General features: G+C 35.5%; 2 protein-coding genes across 2 annotated transcripts; one reads left to right on the top strand and one right to left on the bottom strand.

Moving 5' to 3' along the window:
• Positions 1-222: 222 nt before the first annotated feature.
• Positions 223-23,187, top strand: LOC142986406 (trypsin delta-like). Its single transcript, XM_076134893.1, has 8 exons — positions 223-304; positions 639-775; positions 876-1,009; positions 1,892-2,053; positions 2,478-2,595; positions 4,765-4,887; positions 13,253-13,449; positions 22,622-23,187. The coding sequence occupies exons 1-8, from the start codon at positions 262-264 to the stop codon at positions 23,073-23,075; spliced, it is 1,368 nt and encodes a 455-aa protein (XP_075991008.1). The 5' UTR covers positions 223-261; the 3' UTR covers positions 23,076-23,187.
• LOC142986407 (uncharacterized) lies at positions 14,460-20,113 on the bottom strand. Its single transcript, XM_076134894.1, has 3 exons — positions 19,973-20,113; positions 18,003-18,304; positions 14,460-14,995 (listed from the first exon to the last, which is right to left on the bottom strand). The coding sequence occupies exons 1-3, from the start codon at positions 20,028-20,030 to the stop codon at positions 14,714-14,716; spliced, it is 642 nt and encodes a 213-aa protein (XP_075991009.1). The 5' UTR covers positions 20,031-20,113; the 3' UTR covers positions 14,460-14,713.
• Positions 23,188-23,303: the final 116 nt, after the last annotated feature.

Here is a 23,303-nt window from a genome sequence, read left to right as displayed (position 1 = left end):
TTACTCGATAGTCGTCCATGGACATTGTAGGTACTTTTCAAATATTATTCATATTGATTATTTGTAAAATTGTAATTTTATTTTAGCTTTAATGTCGTATGTTTTTAATTTATAGATATTTCATCATTTAAGTGTTATGTAATAAAAATTATTGATATGTTTTTCGTGTTTTTATTGTTCACACTTATTGAATGAATGTCAGAGTCATGACCGAGGCGAGTGGGCCCGGTGTTTACTTTGTATGACGTCTGGTCAACAACGATGAGCTCTTGTATTGTAAGGAATATGTTTATTTTACTCTTATGTAAGTATGAGCTACATATCTATTTGTATCTCCCTGCAAGGTACGTGGATACGGTGTACAGGTACCTTGTATTATGGTTTATGATAGTGGCGTAACTGCAGGGTAGCGAAACAGTAATATGTCCTTCAGGCCGAAGGCTGCCGATCTGAGAAAGCCACGAGCTAGTAAAATAGTTAGCCACGGGCTTCTAGGGTTGTATTTACGCCACTAGTTGTTGACTAAACGTTTATTAAAGTACTCACAACGGCTCGGAGTACATAAGTCTTGGTCTTCTTAAGTAATCTAATTGACATGATTTGTAATTTTAATAATTAAGGTGTATTTATTATTTTAGTGTTCTCAGTCGCGGAATGTTACCAACCAACCTTGTCGAACAAGATTGGTCAAAGTGTTGTAAACATGTCAACACTTCCTTTATTCGACGATACCCCGTACCCGGACAGAGGGGTTATACCAATACTTAACAAAAAGGTGATTTTGGCTGCGTGACATTCTTCACGTGTTCATATTTATGTTTTCATACTCGTTAGTTCTGCGGAATTACGAAGCAGAAGAAAATATTTTCTTGCAGATATTCAAAGGTACTCGAGTTTCTATTCGAGAGCACCCGTACGTGGCGAGTATTCGAAGAAAAGTAGCCCACTACTTAGTGGGAACTATTCTGACTAAGAACTTGTTGATAACGGTGGCACATCCTTTGATCAAGTGAGTTAATGAATGTGATTACAGCGAGGGAGGGGCGAGGTGGCGCCACCACGCTCTCTCGCCCAATATTATTCGAGCTTCAATTATCTGCTATGTCCATTACGTGATTACACGTAACGCACGTCCAAACAACAGAAATACATTATAATCGCGTATCATAAACTAGCTACATATATAACTTTTACAATAAAATCTGGCGTATTTAGATATTACAAAACGGAACTTCCGTTAAGGCAGCTACTGTAATAAAGTTATTGTTTTTTTATTTTATTAAGGTACCTGTATATAGTCCAGTAGATACCTGTTCTAAAGAATTGGGATTGAGATTTACAATGTATTTCAAGAATAAAAAATAATTAACTAAAAAAATATTCGAAGCGGGGTTTCATTATCGAATCAAATTAATCTCTTTAATGATGTGATATTTTGTCCGAAATTGTGATCGTGTTGTGGTGATGATGGTTTTAGCAGTATCGGACCAACCACCACTCGTCTGATTAAATTGATTGGCTGAAATAATTTCATGAGTGGCATGCCAATATTGAAACGAGTACATACGTACTACAACAGCTGACCCAGTTTATATGATGTGACAAAATTATAACACTATAGAAATTGTCTGTAGCAATTTTCGGTTTATTTTTACAATTGCACTTTATTAATAAATTGGTATTGTTGCTAGGTACGGCAAATTTTATTCATTAAGTCCTTCCTACGAAATAATGTTTTGATATTAGCTATTAGATTGTCGTATAACTAGTAGGTACAATATGATCTCCCAAAAGCCTTTCTATATTTTTAGTAAAAACTAGTGCATGCGCTTCCTATACTTTTTTTTGGACGAGCCAATGAATTCAGGGGAGTGAATTGAAAATGTTTCAGAGTGCCGATAACAGAGCTTAGCGTGGTGGTCGGGGAGAATTACGCGGACCGCGGGCCCATGCTTTTCACCGTGATCGTACTGGTTATACACGAGAACTTCGATCGATACACCATGAGCAACGACATTGCATTACTAAGAACCTATGAGAACATAGTTTTTAAGTGAGCAGTCACTTCATTATTAATACAACTCATTTTGGTCTATCTGAGCGAGGACGCAGAACTCGCGTTTCTCGTCGGGAGAGAAAATTCATGTTCTACGTAGACGTTCACATTGTTTAACTTCGAAACGTACCCGCAGAGTTTAAAGTTAAAAATAGAAACGAAATTACGAAGTACAAAAATCAACAGGACTGACTACACGGTTGACGACAATTTTGTTTGGTAACAAATTTATTCGGAAGTTTTATACCTACGCTGTGAAAAGCAAACACCAAAAAACTTTAGCAATTATCCTTTAAAATTAAACATCTGAACGCCTTTAGTTCAATGATTTGAATATTTGTCTTTGAGTTTTGGCAACTACTTTTGATTATTATAATTTTGTATAGCGATGGTTCTTAGATATGTTGACTGTTTGTTTCAGAGGGTCTGCTAAATCAATAGCTTTGCTTAGCCTTGATAAGAATGCTTTGACCAAGACACCACCCTCGTACGAAGGACGATTAGGATTCGTTACTGGTTGGGGGCGCTGTGATCGCACGGTAAAGTGTATGAGTACATTTTTATTCGAATTGTATTATTACAAGTATATTGAAATTTTATAACAAGAAATAAGCAGTTCTGTCTGAAAAAATATCGTTTATTTTTCTATCTGACAGGAACATAATTAAATGTGAGGATATCTTGAAGTTATTAGTATTACAACTAATTTTTAAATCAAAACAAACTTCAATAATCTTTTAATTAAAGACCGGCTCCGATAGCTTTGATATCAGCAATGTGAAAAATAAAGAACAGCATGAAACTCATTAGATAGGGAAAAAATATATAAAGAAATTGAGGTTAGAGATAAAACATGGATACTCTAGCCGATCCTGCATTTTTGTCTGCATTTTTAGAGAAAATTTTCTAGTGACGCCGGCATTTAAATAAAACGGAAGATGTTTTGAAATTTAACAAATATTCCAGTTTAAAAAAATGTGCAAAGTTAATAATAATATATTTCGTAAAAGATAAGGACTATTTTTACAATACAAGTCCAAATATTTTTTTTAATCTAATGTTTTCAGAAAAATGTAGTCAACAATCATAAACCTGATAAATCCCTGTGATAAACCTCTTTCCTCCCCATAACACCGAACGGTGAAGATAGTTGCAAATCAAAACCAATCTAAACTTCTTTTTCCAATACACTTAATTTAATTTCAAGAGACTGGCGATGACACTGCTGAAATCGTTTGCGAAACCACATTATTTTGCTATGCGATGCTTTAAGCTGGGTCACGAATCAATTTCGTCGAGAGCACATTAAATTATGAAGTGCTTCTGCTTAATTAAAATGCTGAAAAGATAAGCAGCGGTCATTTCTAGGAGCTTGCTTCATATACGAGTATGTTGCGAACTTGTTCCACATTCATGTTTAATTTTCAGTCATTCGTGGCACCCGTAATAAGTTGTTTCTCTATTACGTAGAATATCCTGAGAGCGAGTGCTGATGTAACTTATAATAATTTTGCTTTTTAATTAATTTGCTACTATTTTATGTACCTACTACTACTAACAGAAAATAGGGAATCATAAAGTTACACAAAGCTTTTCCTGTTCTCTGTTATATTTTCCCCTTTAACCTTTAACTAATGAGGCAAAAAATATACAGTTACCAAAATAGACGATTCATACAAGCATCTACCCTTTCTTTTGTATTAGATAGATATATGATAAAGTAAGACGACTCGTTTCTGTGCTGTTTCTTTCTGGTCCGGTGCACTGATTCTACGAAGAAATATATAATTGGAGTCGCAAGGAGTTCTTATTATGGCAATGATGATCGAAGACTCAACCATATTATTGAGGCTCGATTACAAAGTAATTGATTCTTAGCAAACCGCCACGCTGCGCACTTCTCGATTGTATACTTTCCGCGATAGAGTATTGTGTTATACTTTTACTGTTAGGCGGCACGCGCCAGCACCTCCTACTTCTACTTCTACTAAACCTACTCTTCTCTTCCGTAAATAATGTAAATCATATAATAATAATATGTTAAATAACAATAGCTCTGTAAATCTAACTAAGCACACTCTAAGTCGGCGCTCGCCAATCTGTTTAGGGATGAGCACACTTGAGTAGAGCTGAAATTGCTCAAAGCATGCCTTTGCTCTATTTATATGTAGATATACCGCTGTCTACCAAAATCGCTTCAATTGGCACATTTCACGTGATTGTTGCAAGTCAATCGGTACCTTCGCGTAGGTAACCGAGTTCAATCCACGGAACTGTCAATTAATTCCCGGCAGCCAAGTGAGCTAATTGTATTTAGGACTGACTAGCTTAGGGCCCGGTGGAGTGTGCCGTAGTCGCTCCGCCGCATCACTTATGAGTAGAACAATTGCTCCTGTTAGGGTGCCTCGTGATGCGTGTTGCACAGTTCTTACACGAAGCCTCTGTGCTAGGAGCTGCACAGATATTCTCGCCATTGTATCTTTTACAATGTGCAGCATACAATGTAATCAGAGTGTGCGACTCCGTATACATCGAAGCGCCTGTTGAATTCTATAGTTTTAAAGCAGAGTACGTACAGTACAAAATCCTTCATTCTGTAATATCCGTGATCAAAAGTAGTTACTCGACTAGGACAGAGATATGCTGTGTATTTAAAAGTGGTAGATAGCTGCTGTTTTGTAAATTACATATTTTCGTTTGCTTTTTAGGGTAGAGAGCTGTGCCTGCCGCGGAGTTCTCGATACACAGATGGTGAAAGTTTCGACCCCATGTTGCGGACAGTGACCTTTCATCTAAAAAAATCCAATCCATACTGTGATGTCTATAGTTATGTAAGTACTTTTTTTGATAATTGTCTTTGCTTTGAGATAACCAAGAAATAGGTTTTTAATAGAAACTTTTCGATCGGAATAATTCGACTCGGGTTCCAGCAAAAGCGTAGGTGCCATTCTTTAACGCGTCGTGATATATGACTTCGCCAAGTTAGCAAATAAATTGTTGGTAGCGATCTATCGAAATGAATCTTTGCAGTTAGTGCCTGTACATACCTCGCAGCAGTTAGATTATATTATTATACAGAGAGGCAAGACGTCAACCGTACCTAACATTCAAATAATAAGGTTAGCACGGAACCGAAGGAGCGACGGACTACTGTATTTTTAGAACACACTTCAGCTGTTTTTTTCTTTAAAATATTTTTCCTTTCGGAATACCTGTAAATGAGGATATATTTTCTTATTTTTGTAGCATTACTTGAATTTTCTTAGTTGAAAACCTGAAAGTAAACAACAGATTATAAAACAGTTTGTTCGTCAAAGCCTCAATGAGACATCTAATTAAAGGGTTCTTGGGTCACACGTCACGGTCTATGTTTAAAAGACTCAATGTGTCGTTCGGCTTGAAGTTAGGGAACACATCGACCGCGACCGTCGCCGCGTCGACCGCATCTGTTTCTATGTTAGTTTGCATCTCCTACAATAGATGAGCTTAATTACGGTTAGAGAAGTTACTGCTGCAGTCTAGAACTGTACTTGGAATATCAAGCGTAGTTCAACTCAGAGCCAGTTGAGTATTTCACAAAATAAGGATCAATAGTAACATAAGACCAGTAGCGCGATTCTCTGCAGTAGGTGCTGTCAAGTATCAAGAGTTTAGTCTTCGGCCGTGTTCTCATGTCTTGGTCTTTGTCGCGTCGCGAACCTTTTGACATTTTGAATTTACTGCAAAATTAATTCCTGTGGCGCCCGTTAGAGGTGCTGATTAGATTTTCATACAAAATTTATCGATTGCTGTCTGGTTGTCGATAGTGGATAGTAGAATCTCGCGGTTTAAATAATTTAATTCATACCTTGGTCATTTTCTTCACGACGAAAATCGCAAAACAGCATCATTATCTTAATTATGTTTAAAATCACTTCTACGTTTTACACTTTTTATGTGAATGAAGCAAAATTTTGTAGGGATAGTAGCGAATGGCTGTCTCTGCCAACCCCTGCGGGAAATAGAACAGTTTTTCTGTATGTATATTATTATGTTTAATCGTGTACATTAATATTTGTAAAAAAATACAAAATAGCAGGTACCTTTCTTGTAGAAGTACTATATATACTTACATACTTGTCTAAATAGTTTTGAAATCGGCCCGATTATTTATTTTAGTAAGTATAAGAAAGTATATTTTCATAAAGCCTTATGTAGAGGTTATCCTGCTACTATTATAAGTAGATGCGAAATAAGGCATAGATTTATAAATATAACTAATGGAGAAATGATTTTGATGAAATATGGCATAGTTTATAGCTCGGATCGGATTAAGTAATAGTTGACCGAAGCTTATACTTTTGGAGCTAAAAAATGTAACACAGCGAGAAGCTCATTGGGTAGTGATCAATTTATGGTGAATATTAAAGAATATAAGTGCGAGGGAGGAGAGGGACTAACTTTTTAGAATAGAAAGAGATCTCTCACGATTATCTTTTTGGAAAAATCTAAGTCAAAGTTGCAGCTAGCACACTTTTGTATTCACACTGTTTTGACGTACCTGAAAATAAAAACTACTATCTTCATACTGTACGATGTTTACACTGGGACATCAGTTTCACGCGAACCAATTCGCGGACAAATGGTAGTAGGTATGAAAAATTTTGTCATATTTCGAAAAATAGGTACCTGTCTCTGAGTTACCACTATTGACGCAGTTTTTTTGCCCTCTACCTACACCTCAGGATAACGTAAGGATAATTAATGTCGTACAATAAAAACGATAAAAAGAGATCTGTTGTTATTATTGAGGAAAATAAAAATAAATTATGTACACCAACAAGGATAATGGCTATTACTTAATTATACTCATCTGGCGTTATAAATAACTAGGTGACCCGCGCAACTTCGCTTGCGTCACATAAGAGAATCATAATTTTCCCCGTTTTTGTAACATTTTTCACTGGTACTCTGCTCCTATTGGTCGTAGCGTAATGATATGTAGCCTATAGCCTTCCTCGATAAATGGGCTATCTAACACTGAAAGATTTTTTCAAATCGGACCAGTAGTTCCCGAGATTAGCGCGTATAAACAAACAAACAAACAAACAAACAAACAAACAAACAAACTCTTCAGCTTTATAATATTAGTATAGATTTTACGTAATAACGAACGAAAGCCTCTAATCGACGCGGGGCGGCAGTTGTAAACTTACAGTTTTTAGGCTATCATGAAAATGAAAAGGTATTTTTTAACCTTTGTCTGTCCCACTGCTGGGCATGGGGCTCCTTCCGAATGAGGAAAGGGTTAGGCCTTAAGTCCATTACGCTAGTCAAGTGTGGGTTGTAGACTTTGCTTGACCTCAAAAATTTTTCAAAGAATTCTTAGGCATGCAAGGTTTCTATGCTTTCTGTCACCGTTGAAATAATCTCAATAATGCAATGCAATCCATTGTTTCAGATCTGATTTTATGTTATGTTAACTAATTGGTTCGTTTTTAAAGCGTCCCGCGACACAAAAGTCGGTAAAGACTCTTTTGTATTAAAGTATCACTAATTTGTTTGTGTTTAAAGCCTCCCGCGACACGAAAATAATTTGGTACTTCGGCGAAGGCCCTTCTGTACAAAAATAATGATCTTATGTTCGTAGTACTAAAGTGTCGATACTAACTGAATGGTACTTTGTGAACATATAATAGGAAAAGCATTTTATAAAGTCCTTATGTTAGTGTCATTTGTACCCGGGCGAAGCCGGGTCAGGCCGCTAATATTGATAGGGTGCGTGTTTGTAGATATTGATAATTTAAAAAATATTAATTTTGAACGTTAGGCATTTTAAGGTAAAAGTGCTGGCTAATTCTCGTATTCTATTACTATATAATAAACATGCGACGCGAAAGTTTAAAAGGTAGGTACAATATTTATTCATTTGTTCTGCCTTAAGACCCCAGAAACTAAAATGTATTTTTTTATGTACAATAGTATACTTTAGACATAACTACTACTGTATCACAATTAGCAATGGACTTACCTATATATCTAAAGAAACCTGCTATTATTTTCTGTAGGTACCTATAACCCGCACTTGGCCAGCGTGGTGGACTCAAGGCCTAAACCCTCCCTCATTAAGGGAGGAGACCCATGCCCAGCAGCGGGACAGTCATGGGTTAAATTTATATTATTTTATATTTATATTACGTACCTATAAGCAAATAATGAATACAATAAATTAGCTTCGTTTCTTCCGCAAGATTTATTTAATAGCGCCTAATGAAGTGAAATGAGATTGATCGAGGGGCAAAACTTGTCCGTCGAGGACACGGCAACTTTGTATCAGTTCCAACTATCATTACTTGTGCATAGACATTAGTTGATTTGTAGAACTTCACGTTCAGTATGTTTCTTTCTCTCTCTCTATCTATGTAGGTGTTACCAATATACTTCTAACATACTATTTGATCATAACTTTTAACCTTTCGCGTTGCATGTTTAATCTAGACTAATAATATAAAGCTGAAGAGTTTGTTTGTTTGTTTGTTTGAACGCGCTAATCTCAGGAACTACTGAACCGATTTGAAAAAATCTTAACGTTAGATAGCCCATTTATCGAGGAAGGCTATAGGCTATATATCATCACGCTACGACCAAAAGGGACAGAGTAGCAATAAAAAATGTTACAAAAGCGGGAAAAAATATGACCCATTCTATCTTATGTGACGCAAGCGAAGTTGCGCGGGTCAGCTAGTATATAATAGAATACGGGAGTTAAACACGCATTATACCTTGAAATGCCTAACGTTTCGGTGCAACGACTACTTATTCGATGTTCTACTTACTAGTGTGTACAACTTATATGTTGGGTAATATTGTTGGTAGCTCCTTACATAGTAAAACCATTGGATTGTAGTAAATAAATGTAAAAAGACTTATTAATAATTAATTAAGAAGATTAGTCTACCTTCCTAAATTAAATTCACCTACTGTATTTTTGACAATCATAAGTGTCTGTGTTGACTGAGTGATTTGATTTTGATTATCTATAATATATAAATAAATATAGAGATAGAATTTTTGTAACTTCAAATGTACATGAGGTAATCGCTGTGTGCCCTTCGTTCACCCCATACTAGATCACTAAGGGTGGACAGAATAACAACTTTGAAAACAATTCCTAATGTCTCCCGGTGGGTGGCTAGTGCGTATGGTTGTTGAAGTAATTCATTGTTATATACGAATCGAATCAAATCAAATCATTTCTTAATTTAGGTCAAATATTGACACTTATGATAGTCGTTACAATTACTGCATCTACCACTAGCTCGGAAAGAGGGTAGAGCCTTATGAGAAGAGTTAGCAAGAAATTCACGGCCACTCTTTTCAATCGCCAAAAGTTGTACAATGTGGTTGATACAATAATTGATCATGCGAGGAGCTGCCAACAATCAGCGCTATAGACTAAACGTCTATTAAAGAAAATTAATATAGCTAGGTTATTTATGCATTTATGCCGCATGTTACGCGTAAAGAACTTATCGGTTCTAGTGCGAAACATTATAGAGCGCACAGTTAAAACTGAACGAAATACATGGGCATACTTTGATTAATGTTAGCAAAATGTCAACAATGCGGTAATTATACCGCCAATTTATTTAAAACTATCTGACCTGCGCAACTTCGCTTGCGTCACCTAAGAGAATGGGTCAAATTTTTCCACGTTTTTGTAACATTTTTCGTTGCTCCTCCGCTCCTAATGACCGTAGCGTGATGTTATATAGCCTATAGCCTTCCTCGATAAATGGGCTATCTAACACTGAAAGAATTTTTCAAATCGGACCAGTAGTTCCTGAGATAAGCGCGTTCAAACAAACAAACAAACAAACTCTTCAGCTTAATTATATTATAGTATAGATACGCTCTGCACCATTATAAGGTACAATATATAAGATGGCTATTACACATATGACATACATTACGTGCAAATTAGCTGTCTCTGTCGCAGACGGAGTTGGGTTGGGCCACTAGTTTCCTATAATCCTGTTAAGGTTCTTTTATGAAAACGGAAGTATCATAAAGCAGAAAATAAAAGTAGTAAAATTGCCAAAGGACCTGTAGAGTGTATATTCGCTTCATTGGTTTTATTTATGTTCGCTTGAGTTGCAGTCGTGGCATAACGGAATCAGTCTCACGTACGCCTTGCATCAGACTCCGGCGCGAGTATTTTCTATCGAATGAAAATATGAAATCCTTCGTCAACGAAGACATTTATTTCCTAACTTAGTTTTAGGTGCGATGTCGTTTCTGTTTAAGTATTAGTAAATAAAATAATATAAGGTTTTTATTAAACATTAAGTCACACTCAATTCAACACAAAAACAATTTTTCAATTCGGACCAGTAGTTCCTGAGATTAGCGCGTTAAAACAAACAAACAATCAAACAAACAAACTTCTTCAGCGTTATAATATTAGTATAGATAAAAAAATAGTCAAGGCATCAAATAGGTTCTTAAGATCGTGCTCCCAAGTTGATGTTGTTTGTTAATACGAGCCTCACTTGCATAAATTATCGCAAAGATCTAAGTGCCTTGTCAATTTAATGTTGTCTTTAAGGTTGCTTAAGCGCAGTCTGAAGTCTTAATACATGTAAACTGTGTGTGTTGGTATTGTTGGTACACAATAACACAAGGTTACACATTCAATTGTAGCGACGAGACTAGTAAGTGTGCCGCAACTACTGTTCAAACTCTAACACACTGCCAACTTGCTACTTGCTACTAACTATTTCTAAATCTCTGTGACTTTCAATAGCTGCATTGCTTGAAACTTCCAAGTTCTGTTAAATGTAGGTTAATATTTATGGTGCCAATGTAGAATAGCAACTTTATTTAAGAAAATAATTACTATTTATAAAAAAAACTTTAACAAATCTATAATATCGAGTGAACTATTAACAGAAGCAAATAAGGATCTTTGAAAAATAGGGTATTAAAAAAACAATATTTTATAAGTACACTAGCTGACGACAGCAACTTGGTTTGCGTGGACTCTATCTATTAAACCTGATGCCGCAAAAATATTGAATGAAAAGCAAAGTAAGGTGTTCCCGTATAGCCTTTATCCTCCAGTGAAAATCTCATTGAAAACAGTCAGCCACTCCGGAAATTATTCAAAATCAAAGTCTACTTTAGTAAACATATATTAAGTACTAGATTACCCGCGCAACTTCGCTTGCGTCCAATAAGAGAGAATGGGTGAAATTTTTTCCCGTTTTTGTAACATTAATTACTGGTACTCGGCTCCTTTTGGTCGTAGCGTGATGATATATAGCCAATGCCCTTTCTCGGGTATCAAAATATCTCCATACAAAATTTCATGCAAATTGGTTCAATAGTTTAGGCGTGATTGAGTAGCAGACAGACAGACAGACAGAGTTACTTTCGCATTTATAATATTAGTATGGATAAGTATGGATGTGTGCGATGACAAACTTATATTCGCAATTGGACGTTTAACTGTGTTCATGGGCTCCTACATACAGTGCCGGCGTCATTTGTTTCTAGCATTCGAGCTTATATTATAAATATACTGTCTCAATTTAAAGGATCAAATAAGAATTCATTTGTGAAACATGTGCCCACATGTTTAACCTATATCTTTAATTATATTTTGACGTTTTATCGATAAACATCGCATCGTCAAAATAACTTTTATCATTATTGCTTTGTCGTGTAATAAAACTTCTTAAAGAACGTACCTACCTTTTGGTTTGACATATTATAATTATTTTCTTAATATAATTCGGAAACTTCTGAAGTTTCGAATATTATGTAGAATGTACATACAATATACATACAGAAAATCACCAGTATGTGCCGCCAGTTCATACAACATTTCTTGATTACTAGTCATTTGTCGCTAGTCGATACAAGTAGGAAATCGCCCTGTTGCCTGATATATAACATAATGTAAAATATGTATCTGGGGGCACGGAAGTGCCCCCGCAAGTCGAGCAAAAAAAAGCGGCACGGCCGTAACATCCTTTTCTCGAAGCAATTCGGGCTATTTTTGACACCCCTATAATTTCGTTGTGGATAAAACAAGAAGCCTGGATTTTCAGCAACTAATCAGTCATTGTATAAACACGGTATATTTAAAATTTCAGTCAATTTGAACCAGTAGTTTAAGAATGACAACTTGTTAAAATTTTGAATTTTGTCACTCACTGATTCACTGACTCACTGACTCACCGATCATCAAAAGTCTAAGGTACTTCTAGCAGACTTAGAAGCTTAAAATTTTGAATACAAATAGGGTTTAGTGTCTTAATCATGGGAAAAATTAAATATTTTCTAGTTACGGTCCAGTTTTCTAAATACACCAACTGCAACAATAACTTTGTAATCCCATATAAATGTATAAGATTACAAGGTTACATTTGCAGTTAATGAATTATTATTACTGTAGAAAATAAAATAAATAGGTGTAAATAGGTACCTACTATATGAGGCATAACGGGAGGGGGTATAGGGTGGGTAAGGGTGTTTAGCCCATGAAACTGAACAACATTCTCATAGGAAAATATTTATGTTGAATTATGAAAAAAAAACGTCTTTTCATACGAATTGGACTTATGTTCGCTCTACAAAAAGAAGTGAGATGCCATTAAAAACATTCTGTAAAAACCTCAAGTCTCGCCGTAAAAAGTTGTGAGATCTATATAATACCAAGTCGATTAATCTATTTAGTCTCTACTTAAAGGACCTTCTGTCTTAAGTTATTACGTATGTTATTATCATGCCAATTTAACAAAAATACCTTTAAAACAAATAGATCGACTTGGTCATCACAAGAAAACACAAATTCGCCATTAACATTTCAGGAGCATTAACTTCTTGTCGTGCTGTGTAGTGTGATACATACTAATAATCAAATCATGCGATGACCAAGTCGATCTATTTGTTTTAAAGGTATTTTTGTTAAATTGGCATGATAATAACATACGTAATAACTTAAGACAGAAGGTCCTTTAAGTAGAGACTAAATAGATTAATCGACTTGGTATTATATAGATCTCACAACTTTTTACGGCGAGACTTGAGGTTTTTACAGAATGTTTTTAATGGCATAAGTATATACTGTATATAGAGATGTTTTTATTTGCTGCGACTTCTCATTTTGAATCTAAAGAGCATCATAAAGCTCGCCATGTTTTTTTCCAGAAAGATGTACCGCTTAGCCCAGGCATGCTATGTTTGGGAATGGCCCGAAAGGAGGAGTTTATGGGTCAGTGCATGGCCGTGCCAGGAGCGCCACTCGTCGTAGGCGCACGCCTCATTGGTATCTTGTCTTGGGGCTTCGGCTGCGGCCACAGAACTGATCTTCCACTAGTTTATACAAGTATTCGTTATTATTTGCCGTAAGTAGTTTACAATAATACTATTATTTACCGTAAGTAGCATACAATAGAAGTATTCTCCGACACAGACTGTACCTTCAACCGTCTGAATAATTAATTATACTATTATATATCTAGTACGTACAAATTATTAAGTTGAAAAATATGCCAAAAGTGGCTCGGCTGTAATCTAGTAAGCTTTATTTTTTACAATGACCTTAATACAATCTATAGATTTAATATTCTGGTTGAATGTGAACGTTTTTGTGTCAGTGTTCATAGATTCTTAAGGCATTATCATTTGAAAAGGTTTTATTAATTAACCAGATGAGCAAACCAAGCTCTTCTATCTATCCGCTATGAAACATCGTCGAGGAATATTATAGCAGTCTCTCCAATATTAAACAAAGTTAATAATTTCATACAAATATAATTTAGGAAGGATAATATAATAAGAGTTTGCAACTATAAGCTTCGCGCAGATCCTCACCAATGTAACATACATGTCATGATATCTCAACTATGTAAGTAATTTAATTTGACACATGACGCGTGTTACAGATTTCTTTAACACTTTTACACCTATTACCTGCAACCGCTTGGCATTATTTAATGATGAGGTAGCCGCCAAGATTTCCAATTGAAATTACTCAGGATAACCCAGACGATCTCTATAAATTTTTGTTTTTTGTCTCAATTTAATACGTTTTTTCCTTAATAATCGTTGTATAGTAGCCATGCATTTTAACCTGTATCGGGAGTACCTATGCACGAACAAACTATCAGTTATCATAAAGTAAGGAAAGGCTTGCATTCACGGGTTCTTGGACTCCATTTTTAGGGCTTCGAGTTCACTTATACCGGTTACTGAGCGTGCTGACACAATCTCCAGCCCGTCACAGCTCGAGTGATAAGCCAAGGTGCTAATGGTTCGAAATAATCATCCCAAAAACAGGAAAACATATTAGGGAATAATTCAACGAAATTTTAATAAAAAACTACTGCTTTTTCAACTAACTATATATTTATGACATTATATCTGAAGATGTTAGGTCGGGGAAAAAGTCTTTTCGCATAAAAGTATGTATGAACTTGTAATAAAATCTTTTCTCTACACAAAAAAGCTCGATATTTGGGTACCTCACGAGTTCACTGAAAGAAACCTAATGAACTGTGTACTCATTCTTGAAGCCAAAGAGATGTTATTACAAGTTCATACATACTATAATGCGAAAAGACTTTTTCCCCAACCTAATATATTTTTTCCCATAGTTTTCGAAGGTATTCACATGTAACCAGTCGTCCATTTCTTATAATTTGGTTTACGATTACTTTTTGGTCGTAATTCGAGTCTGTCATACGCTTCTCCCCATTTCGTAGAATTAGGTAGATTTGGTGCAACGAGGCCTCCACCACCACTTCGTCTCGTATGGGGGTCAACATCCGTCATTTCTTGATGAATTTGAGAACGGCGCGGTGTCAAACTTTTGAAATACTCGTCCAGTATTTGCACCTTCATTTCTACTTCCCTTTTCATAGCTTGAAGCCTTGCGAGATTTTTTATATCCTATAAAAAGTATTTGTTACTATTACCTACTGCTATCGTACCTGCTCCCACTGCTAGGTATAATTCTAGGGCTTCTTTCTATTATCTCCGGTCTTCTCGATTTTTGCCATCCGATTTTTTAGGCCTAACTAAATTAACTAATTAAGCGAAGCGACTTTGCCTTATACTATGTGGTGATGTCAACTGTCAACAACTTATTATAATGTCACCAACAGCTTTGTATAATTTTGGGCGATTTTATTGTTTAAATAGTATATATCAGCTTAGCCATTTCTCCAACCTATGCTGGAGTCGGCTTCCAGTCTCACCGGATGCAGCTGAATACCGGTGTTTTACATGGAGCGACTGCCTATCTGACCTCCACAACCCAGTTACCTGAAAATGACAGCCGGGACCAACAATTTAACATGACTTCCGAAACACGGAGGAACTCGATATATATTGGATGGTGACTCATCCACAGAACAACCTCGGCAAGCGTGGCTTAACCTCAGAGATCGATCGGCGCGGCTGTCGTTAACTGCACAGTTTTTATATAATATTTAGGTAGGTGGAGATTTTAATACGTATCATTCTTAACACAACACGTCCTTGGATCCAGTATTAATACATTTGGCTTTAACCGGTTAAGATCGGAGGGTACAAGCCCTAGGAAATATCCATACTAATATTATAAATGCGAAAGTAACTCTGTCTGTCTGTCTGTCTGTCTGTCTGCTACTCAATCACGCCTAAACTACTGAACCAATTTGCATGAAATTTGGTATGGAGATATTTTGATACCCGAGAAAGGACATAGGCTACTTTTTACCCCGGGAAAATGACGCATTTCCCGGGAAAATTCAGGTGGCGAACGAAGTCGCGAATTATCAATAATATAATGACACTAGCTGACCCGCGCAACTTCGCTTGCGTCACATAAGAGAGAATGGGTCAGAATTTTCCACGTTTTTGTAACACTTCTTTACTGTTACTCTGCTCCTGTTGGTCGTAGCGTGATGATATAAAATATGTTCTTTTCACGAAAAATATTTTTAAAATTATTTATATCTCTTAATATAACGAAGTCGCGCTAAGGCATATCCGCCATTAAAACAGTTGCTATGACAACGGAATATTGTTAATTTAATGTCATTATAATGTTGATTATTCGTGACTTCGTTCGTCACCTGAATTTTCCCGGGAAATGCGTCATTATTCCGGGGTAAAAAGTAGCCTATGTCCTTTCTCGGGTATCAAAATATCTCCATACCAAATTTCATGCAAATTGGTTCAGTAGTTTAGGCGTGATTGAGTAGCAGACAGACAGACAGACAGACAGACAGACAGAGTTACTTTCGCATTTATAATATTAGTATGGATTGAATTAACAAAATTCCGTTGTCATGGCAACTGTTTTAATAGCGGATATGCCTTAGCGCGATTTAGTTATATTAAGAGATATAAATAATTTTGAGAATATTTTTCGTGAAAAAAAAGCATATTTTATATCATCACGCTACGACCAATAGGAGCAGAGTAACAATAAAAAGTGTGAAAATTCTGACCCATTCTCTCTTAGGGCTCTTTCAATTTAGCCGTATCGTGTCGGACCGCAGCAGTGCCGAAACGGTACGTTTGTCGTACGGTGCACGGACGGTCATTTGTTTTCATACAAATCGCACGGTGCGGCAACAGTGCGGTGTCGGTACCGAGAACGCACGACGACAGGACGGCACGTCGCAAGCTCCACGTGTTCATTTCGCTGTTGAATAGTGCGGTGACTAAACGTGACAGCAATTTTCATGTTTATTATTTGCTTAAAATGGATGATATAGACGTGGAAGAATTTATAAATGAAATTGAATTATTGAGTAATTCGTAGAAACATTCTCTTGACATTCTTAAGTAATTAAAAAATTTGCTTTGGTCTTGTTTTAACCTAGGATAAAGAATATGGAAATCACCAAAATTACATGTTAATGAAAACATCGGTAGTGTTCTTTTACGGGCGCGGCGTTTTTGTTTCTGTTTGATATTTTTTAACAGGAGCACTAACAGTAATGTTTCTTCGTCAGAGTCCATGGCTACACTGCTGTCACATGAATTTAAAACAACACTATCATACAAACGCACGGCAGTCAGATACGCTTTCAATTTAGGCGTTTGGTGTCGGACGGCTAACGTACCGCAGCGGTACGGCAGCGGGCTATAACCAGCGGCACGGTTAACGTGCGGCAGCCGTACGACACGAAACGTCTAAATTGAAAGAGCCCTTATGTGACGCAAGCGAAGTTGCGCGGGTCAGCTAGTAAGAAATAAATTATTTCTTTGACCATGTACAATGCCAGTATTCTTTGTGTAAAATAGTTTTTAAATTTACTTAATTCTTCGATATAAATATGTAGTTATGTTTGGACTGCTTTGTTTACGTTGACCCAGATTGTAGAGGCTTAGAATGGTCACCTTGTCTCCCGATTTAATTTGTAAAAATTTCATGTGGTATTTACGAGTATATCCTTAATTTATTATTCAGTATCCTGTCACTAATTGTTCGTTCGGTTCGATTTTGTTCGATTGAATTTAGTTTCTCATTTTGGTGGGATACGGCCCGTATTGTCACAAGGCGAGAGTCACATTATTAAACTTTATCTTAAAAATAGTCGTATTTACACAAGTAAGGCTCCATGCTGTGGCAGTAGAGGACGATAAAAGATGGCTGTAAGTGACTACAACAGGTAAGAGTCAAGGAACCTTTGCTAGCCTTCTCAAAGGCTATACAGCTATTAAATCCAAAATCCCAGGATCCCAAGCTCTTGATTTCATGCCACTATTAAATGATAACAAGGTTACATCAAAGTAACAAGTACCACGACTTCATCAGCCGAGTTCCATAGCAACTTGTTACAATTTAATAAAATACCTTCTTATCTCTTACTATTAACATAGTCCGACTGTAATAGGTAAGTTCCGAATAAATCGGCACTGAAAGTACTTACGTAAGTTTGAATACTCAAAAATATAATACCTGAGTTAGATTCGGATCATCTTTAATGTAGTGAGGGTACCACTCATCATCATCTTTCAATGGACCTTCCATCGTTGCATTCACAAGTAACGACATTTCTCTAATTTTGCGTTTAATGTCAAATACTTCTTGTCCTAATTGGAAGAGGGTCGATTTGTAGTACATCTGTCGTACAGGTTCAATAAGTTTTAGCTTCTGAATGGCATCCTTCAGCAATTCTTGTTGCAGCACATTAACTTTTGCATAAAGGTAGTCTACTGTTTGTTTTCGATAGTATTGAGCGTCGCAAGGGCTCAATAAAACTGAAAACAATCATATTACACGTTAATAAGTATTACAGGCTCGTGGGATGAGAATCGCGTGGATAAGTAATAACAGCCGCGCGGAGCGATCTCTCTGCTTAAGTTATCGTTTGCCGTAGTTTGTCGATAGATGGGTGACCACATTATATGTACCAAGCTTAAACAATCTGAGCAAAGGTGGACAGTCGCGTTCATTCTTCTATAATATAAAAAATAATACAAATCACTTAGCATTTCTGGTACAATTCATCCATAAATCAGGTATTAGGCATTGATTGAAATTTTGTTAAAACACAGAACACGTTCTATGTGGGAGAAAGGAACTATTTAATAATTTCATTTTTTGCAGCCTGAAAGGCTCCCACCTACCTTAATACTTCAAGTTCTATAAACTATCTTGCAAAATGTAAAAAATACGAGCAGATAGGGTTTTTTCCTTATAAAAATATATTGTTAGAAAAGATGGTTCGTTTTGGTTTTATAATGAATATGTTACTGTAAGAGCCCGAACTGTGGTAAATTAAAACAAAAAAAAAATTTACACCTTCTCTGGACTTCCTCAAATAATTCAAGACCAATTAGCCAAATCGGTCCCGCTGTTCTCGAGTTCTAGCGAGACTAACGAACAGCAATTCAATTTTATATATATAGATAACTTAATAATAATACATACTACTTAATAATATAATAACAATTACATAAAATGAATACTACGGAAATTGAAAAATAACTAAATTGTATTACATACTTGAACCAAAAAAGGGTGGAACAAAACTGAAAAAATAAATATAACTACATATTAAATATTTATAAAATGATAATGGTTTCGATTTAAATTTATCATCGCCAATAAAATGAAATTAAGTTAATTTAGGCGCAAATTAAAGTAATGTATATGTTACTGTAAAAGCCCGAACGGTGGTAAATCCTAAGATTTTCCGGTATAACCTAAGATTTACCAACTCGCAATGGTAAAAGTCCGAACAATTCTTTTATTTCGAACTTTTACCTATATTCACTTGATGATGTCGAGATGTCGCCGGAGCCACGCTTCGCGGGGCTCCTCCTTCTGGGTGGTTAAAAAAAAATAACCACGAACCTTCTAACCTAACCTACCCATGTCGCTATGCCCAAAACTCCTTCTTTATTAGTTATAAAGAAGGAGTTTTGGGCATAGCGACAGTCACAGTATATAATTATACCATGAAATAGTTATAAACATAGTTATGAAGAAGGATTTTTTTATATATCGTAACATAGTTTTTAAACTCTGGCTTGTTCGGACTTTTACCATTGAAAGTTGGTAAATCTTAGGTTTTACTGGAAAATCTTAGGATTTACCACAGTTCGGGCTTTTACAGTAACATATATTTTTATCCTGTAAAACAGAAAACTGTACTGTACCTTGCTGGACCTAACTCTTAGAAAACGAGAACAAATGTCTTTTTTAAGCGTATAAGTATTTTTAAGTAAAATTAAGTGTATTTTGGATTGTATCATTTCAGAAATTGTTATACTGAGGTAAGACGGTATACTGTTCAAACAATATCAATTTAATAAAGTCGATACATAAGATGTCGATTTGAAAGCTTCAATAGTGTAATACTTTTCAAAATGTTAGTATGATCTGTGTGTATCTGTGATAAATAACGTTATTATGCTACTTACTAATCCACACCAACATGTATAAAATACATCGCAGCACTGCACAATATCTCATATTCATAATACTTACTGTTGCAATTTATTTTGTGTATATGAGAAATTAATATTCCAAATAGTTTTCCTGTAATTAAGGTGCTAACGATGTTAAATTCATTTAAATTCTCAGATATTTCATCCGATTTTATTGAGCAATAATCAATCAATTGCTTAATAAACTTATATAATGAAATACTCGACAAGCGCGGCTCCGGTCGCAGGAAATTTAAGAAAATCAAAATATTTTTTGTTAATCGTAGCTGAAATCTTTCAAATTTCAGATATTATGGAAACAAAATCAATCCTTATTCATTTAAGTAGATATAATACTGACACTGATGATCGTCGAAATACTTACACCCAGTCAGTTTACCGCCAGTTTGGAAGATAGGGCCAATGAGAAGGGCTAGAGAGAAACTCTTAGCTACTCTTTTAATCGCAAATGTTGTTTATAATATTTCTATAATAAATCAATGATGTTGAAAGGAGCTGCTACCGAACACACTCAACAGTCGACACACTACAGGCGCTACTGAACAAGATACCAAATAGTATTAGAAGAAAGATGGAAGGATCTACCTACATACTTAGTATTAGCACAGAATAAGTAATAGTACTACCGTAGTATTAGTATAGAAATGGGCATCTCAAGAGCATACCTACTATTTCACGAGTTAAAGCATTGACCAGCCATATTAGAGGGAACGTGTTACCTGGTACACGACACCGCAACTAGCAATGACATTTTAGTAAGCATTACAAATTTTGGCATGAGAGCCTGCCTTGTCATACATCTTTATGTCAGCCCTTTAAATCTTATGCATATAAACTAGGTTCCTTTTACGCGTGCGAAGTAACGGCGAATTTTGAAATACGCCTGGCAGTCTTTTAAAAGAAATATATGAAATACATCTTCTAGACGTCTAGATCGCATACCTACTGCGCCATGTTTCATAAAGATTTTAATAGAAAAAACAGAAAAGTTTAATAGAGCACCTGATTAATATAGCTAAGAAGAAGTCCTGGGCAAACTTTCATTCCATATTCCAAACCTTCATTCCTTTTCTCCAACACTGAATGACGTTAGTATTTATTTCTAATCGAAGATCTTAAAACTTAACACACTTAGCCTAAAAATAAAATTAATTTTATGCAGTATTTTAAGCCTGCAGGGGGTAATTTTCCAAAATCCCTGAAATATATATTTATTTCCATTTAAGCTAAACGAATTTTTATATGGCTTCACCTGTTGCATGCGTATCACGTATCTTAGTTGACAACTAGTGTACGAGAAATTAATGGTCATTATTCAGTACATCGCTACTTTGACGTCACGTATTTATACGCTACATTATAATTTATTATTCTGAGCGAGAAATCAATGTGCAGCATAGTGGCTTTCAGATAGTTGTCAACTAAGATACTTGATAAACCCCCTGTTCCCGAACATAAGCATACGGGTTCACGCTTCAAAAATAACGAACGCGTTAGTATAAAGCGCATCAACACAATGTTGACGGAGCTTTGCAACTATAACTTACTGTCCTCTAAAATTATAACTTTTTCCAGGACAAAAGTTGCCTGCCTGGCAAATGAATGAGAAATAAGAATCAGATAAACAAACAAAAAAAGTTTTTATTAAAATTATATTATGTTACATATTGTAATTGAATGATAGGTACCAATATATTATATTGAAAGTCATATAATGAATGTATGTATATGCAGGAGAGGGTATTTTATAAAGGGAATGGGATTCAGGATAAGTCACCGTGATGATAAAATGGGCTATTCGTCATCTCACCCGACCAAATATCGCCCGATCGGACGAGATGGCACAAAATAATCTAATTTATTTATCTTGTCGTCAACTCGTACGACACTTAAAATCATTGCTGATTTTAAATAGTCAACTATAAGTCTTTTGGAGTGTATATATTTTATGAAGGAAAATAACAATGAAAATTTATAACCTACGGCTAATTATAAAAAATAAAATCTTTGTACATGTATGACAAACGTCAATATTCAGCCGCGCGTTTGTGTCATTTTCATACATATGACGGCCGCAGCCGCGCGCGACTGCCCCAGACGCGATGCACGAAAGTCTACCTTTATGAATAAATAATCAATTCTGTGTGAAATATATACAATATGTATTTAACTGTACATTACACCGGCGTGCGAGATGACCAATGAATTGAAAATAGGTAAATTCAAAAATAGCTGCCTCCCTCGATCACGCGAATTTATTGAGAGGGATTTGAGAAATAACTCGATAAAATGACGCTTTACTTTTTTTGTGTGTAAGTCATAGATGTTAAGGTAGTGAACGACTTAGGTACTTTACAAAAAAACTTACAGAATCAAAACTGGCACATTGCACTACCGTTATCAGATTTGCCTTGTATTTTTGGTTCGTAAAAACCGTTAATCTTTTTTTAGATTAAAATGTGTATAATTAATTCGACTTTTTCTACAATTTATACTAAAAATAATTATTTTATTTTAAATCACCCTCGTTGGCTTTTGCTCAAAAGTTTGAAAGGTACGTATTTCTAAAAGTTAATGTAATAAAATATATGTCATCATTAAACACCACCACGTTTGTTTCAGATGGCTCGTTCACAACAGTCAAGTAATGCACAAAATATCTAACGAGCAGTTGCTGAAACTATTTAAAGCGCATAGAGCTTCTATACTGGAAGAGTGGTTCAGATTGACAAGAATAGTACCACCCGATTTGTACTATGAGACTTCTTTAGTAATGCGGCCTTTGAAGGTAGACAAAGAGCTAGCTACGCTCTCGGGTACCGTGTACGATATAAGGAATTTTGTTTATAATGGCATACATAATGATTATAAGTTGAAATTATACAAAAAACTGGCCGCAAAATATAGTTATAACTCGAAGATACATAATGAGACTGTGCAATGGTATACGAACATGATTAGCAAATTGTACCCATTTTTGAAAACTCACAATTACAGTACGTACGACGACGGAGACACTACGGTCGCAGGCAATAATCAATTACCGGACAATGAATACAACTATGCTGGTATCTAAACATATCTTCTTGTTTCCTTTAATAACTGTAATATTCTTAAGTTGGTTACTTTCAATTAATGCTTCAATTTTATCGTTTATCCATAAATCCTGTAAAGTATTACCTTTTACAGAATAGTGTAATGTTTTTTTATTTCCTACAAATGCATTTTCTTTTCAAAATCAATCGCTTATTCATTTATAAGTATAGATACTGTTATCTGTAGTGTAACTATAAATTGTTACCAC

The sequence above is a fragment of the Anticarsia gemmatalis genome, chromosome Z (genome assembly GCF_050436995.1).
Source record: "Anticarsia gemmatalis isolate Benzon Research Colony breed Stoneville strain chromosome Z, ilAntGemm2 primary, whole genome shotgun sequence".
NCBI classification, from domain to species: domain Eukaryota; kingdom Metazoa; phylum Arthropoda; class Insecta; order Lepidoptera; family Erebidae; genus Anticarsia; species Anticarsia gemmatalis.
The sequence above is the reverse complement of the archived record's forward strand: the minus strand, read 5'-3'. Positions and strand labels throughout refer to the sequence as shown.